Source organism: Nomascus leucogenys, chromosome 6, assembly GCF_006542625.1.
Source record: "Nomascus leucogenys isolate Asia chromosome 6, Asia_NLE_v1, whole genome shotgun sequence".
Classification (NCBI taxonomy): domain Eukaryota; kingdom Metazoa; phylum Chordata; class Mammalia; order Primates; family Hylobatidae; genus Nomascus; species Nomascus leucogenys.
In genome coordinates this window covers 84,523,882-84,541,950 of record NC_044386.1, presented here as the reverse complement: position 1 = coordinate 84,541,950, position 18,069 = coordinate 84,523,882, and the positions used below count along the sequence as shown (strand labels likewise).

The window sequence follows — 18,069 nt, the reverse complement described above, 5'->3', positions numbered from 1 at the left end:
ATTAGAGACAGGGTTTAACCATATTGGCCAGGCTGGTCTCGAACTCCTGACCTCAGGTGATCCGCCCGCTTCGGCCTCCCAAAGTGCTGGGATTACAGGTGTGAGCCACGTGCCTGGTTCCCACTTTCAATAATGAATAGAATAAACAGAAGATCAACAAGGAAATCTAAGATTTGAAAACAATATAAATCAACTAGACCTAACAGACATCCATAGAACACTTGACCTAACAACAGCAGACTATACATTCACATGAAACATTCTCCAGGATAGGCCTTATGCTAGGCAATAGACAAACCTCAATGAATTTAAAAGGACAGGAGTAAACAAAATGTGTTCTCTAAGCCAGGTGTGGTGGTGTGAGCCTGTAGTCCGAGGTACTCAGGAGGCTGAGCCAGGAGGATAATTTGAGGCCAGAAGTTGTAGGCTGCAATGTGCTATGATCATGCTTGTGAATAGCCAGTGTGCTCTAGCCGAGGTAACATAGCAAGGCCCAGTCTCTTAAAAAACAAAAAACAAGTTTGTTGGTGATTGCTTAGGAGTGGGCGACATGGTGGGGTGGGTAGAGCAGTGATAGCCTAAGTGTAGAGAGTTTCTTTCTGAGGTGATAAAAATGTTCTAAAATTGATTGTGGTGACAGTTGCACATATCTGTGAATGTACTAAAAACTATTAAATTGTACACTTTAAATGGGTGAATTGTATGGTCTGTGGATTATATCAAATTTATATAAGCAGGGCTGAAACCCCTCCACAAGAAATGTGGTTCTGAGACCACCTTAGCAAATTCTGATAAAATCTAGGAGAATAAAGTAAACATAAAAACATTCAATTTCACTATCAAGTAAATGCAAATTAAAACTATAATGCAATTCAACTCAACTTTGTGTCTATGGAATTGACAAGATTTAAAAAGAATTCTAATATTCTGCATGAGCTAGGTCATGAGAATCCTGGCCATCAGAGGCCCTTCCACACCACCCTGTGATGTGAATATTATCACTATGATTCTCATATCATATGTGAGAAATATCTTCGGATAAGCAAATTTTATATATCCACCCAACAAACAATTCTTGAGGCCAAGGAGGTATCAGAGGGTGGCTTTTGTCTAAGGGCCTGCAATGAAGAAGAGGTAGAATGAGAGATGGTTCTCTGGTCTCCTGCCCCACTCCAAGCTCTCCCTTCCTGGGGTCTGAGCTTCAGAAGCCACCTTAGAGTTCCTGGGTCCTATGAGGACCCCCAGGGCTTTTGAAGCACTAGGGGTCTTGTGGTTCTAGGCCTCAGAGCAAACAGAGATTTGATGTGGGCTCCTGGGAGCAGCCCCCAACCTTTACCTGGCAAAAGAAGATGGGAAGCTCTGTGGTGTCTGGGGGACCAGTCTTCGCCCTACCTCCCGAAGTCATAGATGCAATCCAATGGCATGGGACCACCTCTCCTCTGAGCCCAGGGCCCAGCACAGCCTGGATGCAGGAGAAGTTTCTTCCTCAGAAGATCCTGCAGGGTAGGAGTGTGTGCGGTGTGTTGGTTTAAGCACAATGGTCTGTGTTTAGATTTGCATGTGACCATGAGGTCACACTTTGGGGTTTTCTCTAATGAAGGTTCTGAGTAGGGAGAGGGGATGGGAGTCTAGTCCTTACCCTCCAGCAGAGTTAAGTCAATGCCCCTCTGCTCTCCCCCAAGCTCCCTGTCAGAGAGGCCTCCCAAGGAGGATCTTGGGGCATTTGAGGCCAGAGACTTAAGCAATTCAGAGAATTCTGGAGGCTGAAAAGCAGAGGAAAAGTCTTTTGGTTTTCCAAAGACCTCGGTGTGAATCCCAGATTTACCCATCTGGCTGTGGGATCTTGGGCAAGCACTGCAGCACTCTAAGCCTCAGTTTCCCTGGGTGTTAAATGGCTCCTTATGTGCAGTTTTGGAGGGAAACGATTCAAGAGAGAGACAATAGGTAGCATTAATACCCCAAGGAAGAGAAGTAGGCTCAGCCCGCAGAGCTGGGACAAAGACAAGTACAGGGGCGGGTCGAGACGGTGCCCACATCAGTTTCTACCAGGGCTGCTGTGAGGATGGCTGGCAGGGGCGTGGGCGACGTCGCCCGGCACACACTGCCGGCGGCAACTCTCGTAGCTGCGGGTGATCGGGGTCTGGGCGGGGCGGGCACAACCCGTACGGCGGAGCTGGCTGGCGCGCGAAGGGGCGGGCCGTCGGCTGGGCCGGGCGGAGCGCGGAGCAGCGTGGGAACGCGGCGGCGGGAGGGGACGTAGGCCGGGCAAGGCAAGCTGACGTGAGCTGCAGGCGGAAGACAGGTGGCGCCGTGGGCAGCTGGGCGAGAGGCGGGACTTCGGCGGCGCGGCGGGAGGCGGGGCAGGAAGGCGCGCGCGGCGCAGCAGCCTCGCCCGTCGCGGAGAGTGGGCTCTGCCCGCCGTCCCCCGGGGGCTGCTTCCCGCCCCAGGCCTCCGCGGAGGACACGTGTCAGCACGTTCCCGCGGTTGTCATTCTATTGTCATAGTCCCTCTCCCAGGCCGGGAACTCCTCCCCTCCACCAACCCCGGTCCCATTATCCCTGGGCCCAACCTCCCCGCCGACCCGCGGTCCAGGCCTCGGTCTCTCTCCTCGGCAGCGAGCCGCGGCCCAGACCCCGGCGGAGGACCCTTGTCGGCACGTTCTCACCCCAGTCATCTCAGCCCCCTGCCTAGCTCCACCCCAAGCTTGGGAACCCGGCCCCTGACGGCCCATTGTCCGCAGTCCCAGCCCCCGCGCTGAACGCACGCTCGTCCTTGCCCCTAACCAGCGCGTCTCCCCCGGCAACGCGGAGTGACCTGGGATGCAGCCCTCAGGCTGGGCGGCCGCCAGGGAGGCGGCGGGCCGCGACATGCTGGCCGCCGACCTCCGGTGCAGCCTCTTCGCCTCGGCCCTGCAGAGCTACAAGCGCGACTCGGTGCTGCGGCCCTTCCCCGCGTCCTACGCCCGCGGCGACTGTAAGGACTTTGAAGCCTTGGTGAGTGTGCTTTGTCCTGGCCCTGCCCGCAGCGTCCTGGACCAAGTGCCCTGTGGAACCACAGGTAGAGGCAGTTCCATCCGCGTTAGTAAACATGACAGCCCCCAGACTTTCCATTCCCAGCTTGGCCTTGCCTTGCCTTGGGGAAGGTTTCCGTGAGCTAAGAACACTCCTAACACCCTCATGTCAACGCTCACTCCCAAGGCACTTGGTGGCAGCTTCTCTCCTGTCAATGACAAATGACTCCGGGGACTGAAGTGAGGAATAGTTGCATAGTCCTCCACAGATTTTCTAGCCTGGCCAGGAATAGGGTTGATGTGAATCAGCTGTTTTGCTTAGCTAGAAAGTTATCCATCCTTTTGCAAATAATTAGACACCAAAAAGTCACCAAAGCCACCTTGGTCTTCAGATGAGGTGATCTATGGGCAGTACTTTTATAAACGGTAACATCCAGTACATATGTAAGCTGTTATTTCTCTGATTCACCAGCCACTTTTTTTGCAGAGTTCACCTCTGGGTCAGCATTCAAGATACCAGTTATCCTTATAATCCAAATGTTTGGAATTGCCTAGAAAAATATAACTTACCAAAATCGATTCAATAAAAAGAAGAAAATTGAAATAGCCAATAGCTGATATTCATTAAAGACACTGAACTCCATGTATCTTTGGGACCTGTCAAGTGTGGCAGTCTCCCTTCCTAGCCATGGAAGAGCATATTCTTGTTTACCAGCAAAGCTGTCACCATTTAATTGGTATCAGAGTCTGACTTGCACAAGTAACATTCTTCACCGTTAAAAACTTGGAGGGGCCGGGCTCGGTGGCTCATGCCTGTAATCCCAGCACTTTGGGAGGCCAAGGCGGGCAGATCACCTGAGGTTGGGAGTTCAAGACCAACCTGACCAACATGGAGAAATCCCGTCTCTATTAAAAGTACAAAAAATTAGCTGTCCGTGGTGGCGCATGCCTGTAATCCTAGCTACTCTGGAGGCTGAGACAGGAGAATCGCTTGAACCCGGGAGATGGACGTTGCAGTGAGCCAAGATTGCGCCATTGCAGTCCAGCCTGGGCAACAAGAATGAAACTCCATTAAAAAAAAAAAAAAGACAAAACAAACCTGGAGGGTGCCAGGTTATTGGGCTAACTTTTCTAAACTATTGTAGAAAAAGAAGAAAAAGGCTGGGTGGCTCATGCCTGTAATCCCAGGACTTTGGGAAGGCAAGGCAGGAGGATCGTTTGAGACCAGCCTAGGCAATATGGTGAAACCCTGTCTCTACAAAAAAAAAATTTTAAAAATTAGCTGGGTGTTGTGGTGCACGCCTGTAGTCCCAGCTACTTGGGAGGCTGAGGCGGGAGGATGGCTTGAGTCCAAGAGGTGGAGGCTGCAGTGAGCTGTGATCACACCACTGCCCTCCAGCCTGGGCAACACAGCAAGTCTCTCTCTCTCAAAAAAAAAAAAAAAAAAAAGACGTTGAATTAGTAGTCAAAGATTTTCCCTCAAAGAAAACTCTGGACGTAGCTGGTGTCATTGGTGAGTTGTAGCAATCACTGAGGGAATAAGTAATTCCTAGTTTTACACAGAGTATTAAAAAAGAGGCTAGCATAACCTTGACCCTAAATCTGATAAGGGTGATACAAAAAAAGAAAATTATAGGCCGAGTGCGGTGGCTCACACCTGTAATCCCAGCACTTGGGGAGGCTGAGGTGGGTGGATCATGAGGTCAGGAGTTCAAGACCAGCCTGGACAATACGGTGAAACCCTGTCTCACCATTATGGTGATGCATGCCGGTAATCCCAGCTACTCAGGAGGCTGAGGCAAGAGAATTGCTTGAACTGGGACCTGGGAGGCAGAGGTAGCAGTGAGCCGAGATCGCACCACTGCACTCCAGCCTGGGCAACAGAGCGAGACTCTGTCTCAAAAAAAAAAAAAAAAGAGGAAAGAAAATTATAGGCCAATGTCATGAGTATAAATGCAAAAATTATCTTCAAGGTATTAGGATCTTAAAGCTAGCAATGTATAAAAAAGGGTAATTCCTTATGACCAGGTTGGGTTCATCCCAGGAATGCAAAATTAGTTCAATATTAGGCAATCAGTTAATGGCATGAACCACATTGATAGATTGAAGGAGGTATTTAGAATCAACATGTGTTTAGCGTTATCTCAGATGAAATCATCAGTGTTTGGTTACTCTTTTGCTATCATTCCTAGGAGGTTGAGGGACAAAGGCTGAGCCTCCTGGCCCGACCTGGTCCTGGTAGCCCACCTAATGATGTGTTGAGGGCATCTCAAGTGGTGACCACAGTGCACAGGCGTTTCAGGGTACCGGAAGTGGGAGGTTGGAGAAAGAGGCAAATTGACTGACTTCCCTCGAGATTTGTTCTTGCAGGTTCAGACACTCAATTTTCTGAGTGTGTTATATCAGGGCCTTGGGTACGAAACTTCCTTCAGTTTTGGCAACAGATACTTACGGAGTGTTTGCTATGGGACAGGTGCTAAGGATACAGGATTAACCCGTGGAGAGGTTAACAGTGTTAACCTCTCATACTAGGTAAGCGCTGTGCAACATGGAAGCCCAGAGCAAGGACACTCCCTAGCTCTCAGCTGTGGGCCAGGCTCAGGGAACACCATCTAGGGGTGGAGGCTGATGCCTTGCCAAGTCCTAAGGCAGAACTTCAAGAGCAGAGAAGAGGGAAAGAGTATTCCAGGAGGAGTAGCAGGATGGTCAGAAAGCCAGGAGGTGTGAGCTTACAGAGGACAAGACTGTGATTTAGTGTGACTGTTGTGGGGAACAGGAAGAGATGAGGCCAGCCTATGGAGCATGCAGGGCTACACATGTCCTGCTACGTTGTGGAAATTTTTATCCTTGGGCAGGGGAGGGCATAGGGGTGAGATCCAGAAAGACATCTGTGGTGGCAGGGTGAGAGAGGGACCTGTTTGGGAGGAGTGTTTGGGGTCAGAGGGATCAAACTCACAATGCAGCTTTAAAAAAAAAAAAAAATTGAGATGGAGTCTCACTATGTTGTCCAGACTGGTCTTGAACTCCTGGGCGCAAGCAATTCTCCCACCTCAGCCTTCCAAAGTGCTGGGATTACAGGCTTGAGCCACTGCACTTGGCCACAGTGCAGCTTTAATTTTTACCAAGAAACATACCTCCAAGTGGACTAGAATGCTCAACTTATTTTCTTTCTGCTGGAAGGTCTTGGCAAATGGAATCAGGTTTGTTTGGTGAATATGGGATACATGCAAAGGGGCCTGTGGAGTTGTTTTGATCATACTTTTTAAAATTTATTTTTAATTATGCAAGTAATGTTTGAATATATTCTCATTATAAAAAATTCAAATGATACCAGTAAAGTAAAAGTGCCCCTGATAGATCTCACTCTATCCCTCACCCCTCTGCAAAGGTATCAATTGCTCTGTTTGGGGCCCATCCTCCCCGCTCTCCCTCGCCCCACTTGTAATCCCTTAAGAGAGCATCAGCAACGTAGGTTGCCCCAAAAAGCCACCTCCTCTATAGAGACAGACTGCCCCTCCCATGGGGTTTATTGTACCAGTCCCAGACAGTTACCCTTTTTCTTGAGGGCTACTGGAGAAACACAGATTCTTACCATCCAGTTCTGTTGCCATATTCCTTATAGGGCACCATTGTTGAGGAAAATAGCCCAGACCACATAGATTCTTGGCTGTCTGTAGGCATGGCCGTCAGCAGCAAGGCTGCTCACAGGTGGGGCCTGGCACCATTTCTGGGGATATGCATACATTCTTAGATAAACACACTTTAGGCCTCCTTTTGCCACATGTCACATGAGTTACTGAAATGATGCAGAGAACTGGGCATCTGGACCTGTATCTGAATCAAAGTCTAACTTTTAAAGAAAACGGAATCAGGTCTGGAATTGACTGGCTAGATCATTTTGTAGTTAACTGAAGAAGGAAAGTATGGAGCTGTTAAAAAGTCTCTTGGCTGGGCACGGTGGTTCACACCTGTAATCTCAGCTCTCTGGGAGGCTGGGGCGGGTCATTTGAGTCCAGGAGTTTGAAGGCAGCCTGGGCAACATGGCGAAACCCTGTCTTTATAAAAATATTACAAAAAATTAGCCTGTGTGGTGATGCATGCCTGTAGTCCCAGCTACTCGGGAGGCTGAGGTGGGAGGTTCACCTGAACCAGGAGGTCAAGGCTGTAGTGGGCCGTGATTATGCCATTGCACTCCATTCTGGGTGACAAAGTGGGACCCTGTCTCAAAAAAAGTCTCTCACTTTCACTTGTTCAGCTAAAAGCACTAGGAAGTAATGTGAAAGTTTACCATTTTCAGTCATTTAAATCTTTCTCCACACTGTGAGGTGTTATTACACAACTATAACACAAGGGTTGCAGTTTCCAAAAATTAGAGCTGTGACTTAAATTACTTTATTGATTGGTGATTTCCTGAGAACTCCCCACTGCTGAACCAAGCTCTTGGCTTTAGGTCTGAACTAGCCTTTTCTTACCACTGTCCCCAAAGTCCCAAATTATCCCTGAGGTGTCTTATTTTGAGACCATTTTCGTGCTGATAAGCTCTCTGATTTTTTTTTTTTTTTGAGACGGAGTTTTTTTTTTTGAGGCTGGAGTGCAATGGCGCGGTCTCGGCTCACTGCAACCTCTGCCTCCTGGGTTCAAGCGATTCTCCTGCCTCAGTCTCCCTAGTAGTTGGGATTACAGGCAGATGCCATGACGCCCAGCTAATTTTTGTATTTTTAGTAGCGATAGGGTTTCACCATGTTGGTCAAGGCTGGTTTTGAACTCCTGACCTCAGGTGATTCGCCCTCCTTGGCCTCCCAAACTGCTGGGATTACAGGCATGAGCCACTGCGCCTGGCCAGCTCTCTGATTTTACACTGGGAGCTCTTGGTATTTCCAGTGCCTGGCCTGGGAAGTACTTATCAAATGTTTGAGGAATCACATTGTGTGTGTGCTGAATACCCAGGCTCAGGATTTCTCACCTTGTTTTTTGGGACTATGGTTGGATGAGAGAACCTGTAACATTCTTGGGATTCCCTATACCCCTTAACCATTGGCCTCCAAACTTCTGGTTTGTCACTTGACACAGTCGCAGCTGTAAAGTTTTTTGTTCTGTTTTCCCTTCTGAAGTAGCATGTTCTGGTTCTCCATTAGCCTGTAGACCCTTTCTGGGGGTGGGAAGTGTGTGGGAATGGCTCCTTTGTGTTAGCTCCAGGCCCTCGCTGCTTAGTGTGGTTGAGGACCAGCAACATGAGCCTCACCTGGGTGCTCGTTAGAAAAACAGGCCCTGCCTCAGACCTATCCAGTCAGGATCTGCATTTTAACAAATCTGGGCAATTTGTACACATAGTGAAGTCTGAAAAGCACTGCATGAAGCTTACTCTGTTCTCATTTGGGGTGCCAAACTGCTCTAATTGGGCCTCCTGGTCCTGGAGGAGTAAGGAGTCTTTCTCTTTTTTTTCCTTCTTCTTTCTGGTTTCTGGCTTGCACTGTCTAGACACCATGACTCCCCAGTGTCTGGGTTAAAGCACATATAAGCTCCTCTCTGTCCTGACCCCTCCTAATGCCATTCCCATCTTTGTTGAAGCAAACTCCCTCTCATTCTTTAAGATACACCTGAAATTTCCACCTTATTCTGTGCCTCCACTCCCTAGCAGTTAGGAGTCCTTCCTTTGGGTTTCTTTATAATTTTAAAATTTTGCTTTTATAAATAATACTTTGATAAACATCCTTCTACATTAATCATTGTTTATATCTGTTGTCTTCTTGGATACATTCTGAGAGGTGAAATTGCTGGTCCATAGCTAATTTTTTTTTTTTTTTGAGACAGGTTCTTGCTCTGTTGCCCAGTTTGGAGTGCAGTGGCGTGATCTTGGCTCACTGCAACCTCTGCCTCCCGGGCTCAAGCAATCCTCCTACCTCAGCCTCCCATGTAGCTGGGACTCCAGGCACATACCACTACGCCTGGCTAATTTTTGTATTTTTAGTAGAGATGGGGTTTCACCATGTTGCCCAGGCTGGTCTCAAACTCCTGGACTCAAGCAATCTGCCTGTCTCCACCTTCCAAAGTGCTGGGATTACAGGCATGAGCCACCACACCCGGCTCATGGCTAACCTTTCTAAGGAAGGCTTTCGATGCTTATTTCCATATTGGAAATTGAATATTGACATTAACTGGGGAAGATCATTATTATTATTAGATTAAAAGAAAAAGGGCAGGAGTCTCGCTATGTTGCCTAGCTGGTCTGCAAACTCCTGGTCTCAAGCAGGAGTTGTGTCACTGAGCCCAGTTTGGAAAGATCATTCTTTACAAGCCTGTCACCCTTGGCTGTCATTGAAATCACGTGGGAAACTAAGGAAAAAAAAAAAACCTGACGTCTGAGCCCCTTCCTCAGAGATTCTGATTTGATTGGTTAAAGTGCAGCCTGGGCATTGAGATTTTTTGTTTGTTTGCTTACAGATAATATGTAGCTTTTCTATTTTTCTATTAACTGATTTGATCATTTTCATGAGCACCCATACCTGCTGGATGGTGAAGAAATGATAAAATAAAAGTGCCTATTAGGTCTATACTTGATATCTCAAGGTAAGATTCTTGATCTCTCAGATTACCTTTTTATTTCTCTGCTCCTCTCAAAGATGGCATCTGAAGAGTGGAGGAGAAAAAGTACACAGGTCTGAAAATATACAGATACAGACATAGATACATGTAATTTGATGTGACTGTCAGTGGGTAGGTATGTGTCTAGAAAGAGATCAGCTAATGGGATGGTGATATGGAGGATGAAGGGGTGGGATCCATCCCTCCAGGACCAGCCATCTCTTTCCTTCCAACCATCCCAGAAATGCAGACCTTTCCTCAGCAGATTGGTGAGCAGCAGAGAGGGGGCATTTGATTGATAATATAGCAACCAACACCTGTACCACACTAATAGCACTTACTGTTTGCGTAGCGCTGTCCTGAGCTGTTTCTACACATAGCTCATTTAATCCTCCTAACAGCTCAGGGTTGTAGGTTTTATTATTATCATCACCGTCAGCTAATCACTGGATGTGGTGATGGCACACCACTCTTGCTCCCAGGCACTGGGACTTTTAGAAGTTCCTAGGAGAACCCCTGCTTCCTAGGAGAACCCTTTAGGGTCCCCATGCTGGCTCCTCCTGTGAAGAGTTCTTTTGTAGACTCTGATCCCTAATCTGTTTTGGTAAATCTGGCCTTTCATACTGTAAGTTTGTGCAAGGCAAATTGTACCTGTGGTGTCCACCTCTTCAGCCTTCATCTCAGCAGCTTCCCAGCTCCACTCATCGCACCTGCCCCACTGTTCTGGGTGTCACCGTGGTCCCGAAAATGGTGACCTTGGCAGACCTTTGGTTCATTTCCTTCTCAGCACCTCCACCCACATCTAGTAACTATGACCTCTGACACTTTCCTAGACAAGTATGTTTTTCAGATGTTTGTTCTTTTGTGCCACACCTTTCTGGGACAACATTTTCTAAGATCTAAACCTGAGTATCTCCAGCTTTTCCTGATGATAAGAATCACTTGTACCCACATCTGTAAACACAGATTCCTGGGCCACCTCCTCCCCAGGAGCTCTCTAGGTGATTGCTCCTGCTTAAAGCAAAGCGGTTGAGTTGCCTCCTTGTAGCTCATTGGTCCTCTCTTTCCCCTGTGAGGCCTATTCACCCAAACTACCTCTTTCCTAAGAGGCTTCTCTTCCCAAACTCCTGAGGCTCTCAGCTCTGCTCACCATTCAGATTCCCCCAATTATCTCTCCAGCTATATCCTTCCTTATTCCCCATAGCAGAGGCTGCAGATGTGTTGCCTGTGAGCTGACGGGTTTTGTTTGTCCTCTAGCTTTTTAGAAATTGGGAAATTAAAAAGACAGCTTGTTGATTTCTTTTTGAAACAAAAATCTGAGGCCTTGCCACCTTTGGTGGAGGTTGCCCTAGGGCAGGAAGCAGTTGGAGCTCAGGGTTGGTTGGCCTTAGCCGACTAATGGAGGCCGGAGTCACCAGTTCAACACAGTCTTCACAACTCTTTCCCGGACTCCTCTGTTACTCATTCTCTTTACCTCTCAGGCCCTGGGGGACATTTGAGCCCAGGAGCACTTTTTGGGACACACACTGCTCACTTCTCTGCCCATCTGCTGTGCTCCTTCCTACCTGGAGTGGGAAACCCTCCCCATCCCTGGAAATGCCTGCCTTCCTCTTGAACAATTATTCTCCTGGATCCAGTTGGCAAATGCCTTCCACTGCCGTGTACTGATGTGTGATTCAGAATGCTTGCCTAGATGATGATTTCTTCCACATACCCCTATACTACATATTACATACATCTTTCTCCCTGCCTTTGGCTTAGGTACAGCCAGTAGCTGTCTCAGTTGTATTATTTTGGGATTGGGGGGAATTCCAATATCATACCTGATTAGCTTCCCAAAGCAGCCTCTTTAAAGTTCTGCTGGAATTGTTCCTTTGGGCTAAAATATTCAGTCCACCACTAAATTTCTCCATTTGGTAGGAGGGTATGGCAGGAGAATAGACTCTGGAGTTGGGCCACCTGGCTTCATATTCCTGCCCTGCCACTGAATAGCTGTGTGCCCCTAGGCAAGGTGCTGAGCATATCCAAGCCTCAGTTTCCTCATCTTCAAAACAGGTTATGAGAATAACACGAGATAACAGAATAAATTCATGCAAGGCATTTATTCTGGTGGCTGGCACCTGTAAGGGTTCAGATAAATAGCTATTACTCTTTTGTTCTTAACTTCATGCCAGGTTCCAGGCTGGCATGGGGCTCCAGGGTAAGTAAGATGTGGTTGGCCTCAGGGAGTGTTTGTCCCAACTAGATTTGAGTTGGCCCCAGAGGGTCAGGTACCAACATGGGGCTCTGCTGTAATTGCTGAACATAGAACACAATTGTTGAGTACAGAGGTTGTAGGTGGTCAGGGAAGGCTTCACATGGGAGGTGACTGCTGGCCTTGAAGACTCAGTGGGATGTCATGCTAGGCAGCCACAGAAGCACAGAGGAAGAAAGCCATAGGTCATGTGAGGAATAGCATTGGGGGTGGGGAGAGAGTTGGTGGCAGGAGGTACTGTTAGGCAAAGAGGCCAGACTGGATTCCTAAGGGCCTTATTAAGGGTAAGATTACTAGATTTAGCAAATAAAAATATAGGCCACCTAGTTAAATTTGAATTTCAGATGAGCAACCAATAATTTTTTTTTTTTTTCAGATGAAGTTTCACTCTTGTTGCCCAGGCTGGAGTGCAGTGGCGTGATCTCGGCTCACTGCAACATCCACCTCCCCACTTCAAGCGATTCTCTTGCCTCAGCCTCCCGAGTAGCTGGGATTAAAGGTGCCCGCTACCACGCCTGGCTAATTTTTTATATTTTTAGTAGAGACAGGGTTTCACCATGTTGGCCAGGCTGGTCTCAAAGTTCTGACCTTAGGTGATCCACCCACCTCGACCTCCCAAACTGCTGGGATTTTAAGTATAAATATGTCCCAAATATTGCATGGGTTATTTATACTAAAAAAAATTTTGTTGGCTGAACACAGTGGCTCATGCCTATAATCCCGGCACTTTGTGAGGCTGAGGCTGGTGGACTGCATGAGCCCAGGAGTTTTGAGACCAGTCTGGGCAACATGGTGGAACCCTATCTGTACAAAAAATTAGCTGGGCATGATGTCACATACCTTTAGTCCCAGCTACTCTGGAGGCTGAGGTGGGAGGATTGCTTGAGCCTGGAAGGTCGAGGCTGCTGTAAGCTGTGATCTTGCCACTGCACTCCAGCCTGGGTGACAGAGTGAGACCCCGTCCCCTGTCTTTAAAAAAAAAATGAGTGTTTTTTTTGTTGTTGTGGTTGTTGTTGTTTATCTGAAATTCAAATTTAACCGGGCAGAGCATATTTTAAATGGCAACCCTACTTGTGTGCCTGGTTCCCAAAAGGCCCTGCTAAAATGCAGACAGGTTTTAGTCACAAGAGGAAGAATCCTATTAAATTGTTGAACCAGATTTATTTTTCAGAGTAACACGAAAAGTGAAATGGGACATAAAGAAGGTCAGTTGAGGAGTTTAAGAGTGTGGACTGATGGTGGGGAGCAAGGAGGGCAGGATGCAGCAGGGACCCTGTCTGGGCAGATGCAGTGAGAGGGCCTGGAAGAGGCCTGGGTCCAGCTTGGAGCTGGGAGGCGTCTCTCCCCTTTGTCCAGACTGAGTCCCTGAAAGGCGCCTGGCTAGCTGACTGTCCTTTTGTGGGGCTCTCTGGGCCTAGATATGGACTGTTGACAAGGGCTGTGACTCACAGGTGGGATTTGAGGACAGGAGTGATGGGAATAGTTGTAATCTTGGGAGAGAAGATGACTCAGCTCTGGCTCTGAGATAACAAGGAACAGAAAAGAAGGAAGGGGGATGAGTGTCCTTTGGACTGTGCAGGCAGCAGTCCTGTATGGGTAGCTACCTGAGGGTACACCATTTGGGATGTGTCTTCAGTGACTCCGTATATAACCTACAGAACAAAGCTTGGGGTTCCCAAGTGGAGTACAAGGTCCTTCACAGGATCATTTGAGATGACCTCACTTGAGGTCACCTTCCCGCTCTTCCTCTTGGCAACCACTTCCCCACACTCTAGGTTCCAGCCACACAGAATCACCTGTTGTTAATGATGACAGTCATGGCAGTCACGCTAACATTAGAGTACTTAATACTTTCCTGTTGGTTTGAGCACTTGTTTAACTTGATTAATCTCCACTGAGACCCTATGAAGTGGCTACTAATATTATCCCAATTATGTATTTGAGAAAGCTGAGACACAGGAAGTCAAACATCTCACTCAAGGTCACACAGCTAGTAGAGGAATAGAGCGCCAAGATGCCTGGGAGAACTGCACAACCCGCCACCAATGTTAACCCATTGGCCAGCACCCTCCCACTTCCCCCCCAGGCTTACATGGCCATGCTGCACTTTCATACTTCTGTGGTTTCGTATAGCAAACCCAGATCATATAGTACCTCCTCTGTGAAGCTGGTCCCGACCCCACCCCCTTTTCCTTTAGCCCCTACCCAACAGAAGTCCCACCTTGTCCTCTTAGTAGTTTGTATCCAACTTTGTTATGACAGTGAATGCTTTTTTTTTTTTTTTTTGACGCAGGGTCTCGCTCTGTCACCCAGGCTGGAGTGCAGTGATGGCTCACTGGCTCACTGCAACCTCTGCCTCCCGAGTTCAAGAGATTCTCCTGCCTCAGCCTCCAGAGTAGCTGGGATTACAGGCGCCTGCCACCAGGCCCATCTAATTTTTATGTTTTTAGTAGAAATGGGGTTTCACCATGTTGGCCAGGCTGGTCTTGAACTCCTGAGCTCAGGTGATCTGCCTGCCTCAGCCTCCCAAAATGCTGGGATTACAAGCGTGAGCCACCATGCCCGGTGACAATGAATAATTTTAAGTCATTATTATTTACCTTTCTGCCTCCCCACTTGATTAAGGGGCCCATTTTAAATCTAATGCCCCCTCCTATAAGCACAGGGCCTGGCACAAAGTAGATGCTTAGTAAATGCTCCCTGAATAATGCAAGGCCATGCAACCTGGGGGTGAAGCAGGCGGGGTGGAACAGTAAGCAAGGCATAGAAATAGCACCAATACTCATGGAGCATTTACACTCCACACATCCTTTTTTTTTTTTTTTTTTTTTTTTTTGAGACAGAGTTTCACTCTGTCACCCAGGCTGGAGTGCAGTAGGACAATCATGGCTCACTGCGTCCACTACCTCCCAGGCTCTAGCGATCCTCCCACCTCAGCCCAAGTAGCCAGGACTACAGGTGTACACCACCACACCTGGCTAATTTTCTTTTGTTGTTTGTTTTGTTTTGTTTTGTTTTGTGGAGATGTGGTTTCGCCATGTTGCCTGTACTGGTCTTGAGCACCTGAACTGAAGAGCTCTGCCTGCCTCAGCTTCCCAAAGTGCTGGGATTACAGGCATAAGGCACCATGCCCAGGCTCACACATCCATTAAAAAAAAAAAAAAAAAAAAAAAGGTAGGCTGGGCTTGGTGGCTCATGCCTGTAATCCCAGCACTTTGGGAGGCTGAGGCAGGAGGACCACTTGAGTTCATGAGTTTGAGACCAGCCTGGGCAGCATAGCAAGACCTCATCTCTACTAAAAATTAAAAACATTAGCTGGGCGTGGTGGCATGTGCCTATAGTCCTAGCTGTGCAGGAGAATCACTTCAGGTGGGGGTGGGATGGATCCTGCAGTGAGCTGTGTTTGTGCCACTGCACTCTAGCCTGGGCAACAGAGCGTGACCCTGTCTCCAAAAAAACTTTTTTCTTTTAATAAATATTAGATTTTTTTTGGCCAGGTGCAGTGGCTCACGCTTGTAATCTCAGCACTTTGGGAGGCCAAGGTGGGCGGATCATGAGGTCAGGAGATCGAGATCATCCTGGCTAACACGGTGAAACACCATCTCTACTAAAAATACCAAAAATTAGTCGGGCATGGTGGCGGGCGCCTGTAGTCACAGCTACTTGGGAGGCTGAGGCAGAATGGCGTGAACCCGGGAGGTGGAGCTGGCAGTGAGCCGAGATTGCACAGCCTGGGCAACAGAGCGAGACTGTGTCTCAAAAATAAATTAATTAATTAAAAAAAAATTAGATTTTCACTGATACCTCATGAGGCCTGTAGAGATAGTTGTTTTTTTTTTTTTTTTTGAAACAGAGTTTCGCTCTTGTTGCCCAGGCTGGAGTGCAATGGCACGATCTCGGCTCACTGCAACCTCCACCTCCTGGGTTCAAGTGACTTTCCTGCCTCAGCCTCCTGAGTAGCTGGAATTACAGGCATGTGCCACTACACCCAGCTAATTTTGTATCTTTAGTAGAGACGGGGTTTCTCATGCTGGTCAGGCTGGTTCAAACTCCCGACCTCAGGTGATCCGCCTACCCTGGCCTCCCAAAGTGCTGGGATTACAGGCATGAGCCACTGCACCCGACCTGAGATAGTTTTATTACAATATATGAGGCTATTGATTGAATCTCTGGAAATAGAAATAAAGTGGCCCTAAGATGTTTTTAATTTTCATTTATTTATTTTTTAGAGCCATCTCACTGTGTTTCCCTGGCTGGTCTCTAACTCCTGGCCTTAAGAAATCCACCCCAGCCTCCTGAGTATCTGGGATTATAGGCATGTGTCCCCACACCTGGCTCTGTTTCTAATTTTCAACTACAGAGCTAAGAAAAACTGCCAAAGTCAGTAACAGTCAATTTTCTAGAAAAATGGAAAAGAACCACAGGTATTCTTTTTTTTTTTTTTTTTTTTTTAAGAGAGTATCTCTCTGTCATGAGGCTGGAGTGCAGTGGCACGATCCTGGCTCACTGCAACCTCCACCTCCTGGGTTCAAGCAATTCTTCTGCCTCAGCCTCCCGAGTAGCTGAGACTACAGGTGTGCGCCACCACACCCAGCTAATTTTTGTATTTTTAATAGAGATGGGGTTTCACCATGTTGGTCAGGATGGTCTCAATCTCTTGACCTCGCGACCTGCCCCCCTCAGCCTCCCAAAGTGCTGGGATTACAGGTGTGAGCCACCACGCCCGGCCACCACAGGTATTCTTGAAGTGCCAACTGCATCCCTTGCAAAGCAGAAGGAAAGATTGCCAGAGTTTGGGAGGACAGTGTTGTCTGGGGACAAATGTAAATGGAAAGAAAAGAAATGGACACGTATAGACCAAGCCCTGAGATTCTGTGACCTTCTTCAATCTTCCTGACAACCCCATGGAGAGGTAGAGAGGTGCCTTTGTTGGAGAGGAGATAGAAGCTCAACAGAGATTCCAACTAAGATCTGATTCCACAGTTCATGCTCTTTCCTCTGCATCCAGGAAAGAGGAGAATTGGAAAAACACAAGACAGTTCTTGACCTCCAGGTGTCTGGCCATACTCGGAAGGGAGAACTGGGGCAATGGGCTTTAGGGGCTTAGAGGAGAGAATGGTCTCTTGGGCCAGAAGTGCCCGGGTAGTAGAGGTGGGGGAAGGGATATTCTTGGAACAAGACATGTTCCTGGATAGAAGCAGTCTGTGACGGAGGGGATGGTAAGGGGTTGAGATTAGGCTAGAGGTGTTTAAATGCCATGCCGGAGAGGTTTGACCTCTAGTCAGTCATAACTTATGAGGAAAAGCTACAGGTACTTTGCTGCTGTTATTCCAGGTCCCCAGTCCCTTATCAGAAATCCTGGCACTGAATATGTTTCAAGATTCCGATTCTTCCTGATTTTAGAATGGTAAATAATGTGCTGCAATGACAACTAGGCTGAGTCCTATCACAGGTCCCACAGGGCATCAGCTTAAATCCAAAGGCTCTAGGACTGATGACAGCTTTCAGCAGCACAGCATCAAGCATTCTGTTTCTGTGGAAGTCCTTGCAGCGGTCCACATAGAGGTCCAAGAGCTAGTCTTTGCCCCCAGAAGTGAAAACTTGGGAGTAAAGAGATGAGATCCACATGGGGTGGGTGCAGGAACTGCTCTGGCCTAAGTGAAGCTCCATTTTCCTCAGAGGCTGGTCTCACTCATGAGAATGTCATCAACAAAGCTGCCAGTGTTCCAACAAAACATTGTCACACTCTGGGAAACCCAAAGTTATGCATTCCCCATTTACAGTTCCTCCCAGGCCAGATGCCGTGTACCATGCTGTGTCATTTTTGCCTTAAGCAGTGTTGCCTGGTTACGTATGTAGTTGTCATACTATGTTTATCCAGTCTCCAGGGGAAAAACTTAACAGAAGTTAACTAATTCTCACACAGAAAGGAAAAGGCTTTGTAATGTAGCGCTTTACCCACATGTGCTTATATCATGTATTCAGTCACACCTCCAGTGGGTAACATGCCATACTCATGGCACGTTAATATTCCTGCAGCAGAATGCATCGATCGTAACAGGAAGGGGATAAGTAAAGATTAAACCTCACATCAGCTCAGGTCAGGTTTGGTACCCAAACAGTTTAAAAAAAAAAAAAAAAAAACCCACCAAGGCTGGGCATGGTGGTTCACGCCTGTAATCCCAGCACTTTGGGAGGCCGAGGCAGGCGGATCACTTGAGG

The 18,069-nt window shown here is 47.8% G+C and overlaps 1 protein-coding gene and 1 non-coding gene across 8 annotated transcripts in view; both read left to right on the top strand.

The window, feature by feature from the left end:
* The first annotated feature begins 2,359 nt into the window (after window positions 1-2,359).
* Window positions 2,360-18,069, top strand: part of PARP16 (poly(ADP-ribose) polymerase family member 16) — a 52,553-nt gene continuing 36,843 nt past the window's right edge. For all 7 annotated transcript variants that reach the window (XR_004030544.1, XR_004030543.1, XR_004030541.1 and 4 more), the window contains exon 1: window positions 2,360-2,994. Coding sequence is in view for 3 of the 7 variants with exons in the window: in XM_030814577.1 (XP_030670437.1) it covers window positions 2,821-2,994 (174 nt within the window). In the remaining 4 variants the exon portion in view is untranslated. The remainder of the gene's footprint in view (window positions 2,995-18,069) is intronic.
* LOC115835744 lies at window positions 3,650-3,780 on the top strand. The gene has a single exon (XR_004030767.1). It is a non-coding gene; the product is annotated as a small nucleolar RNA SNORA24 (small nucleolar RNA).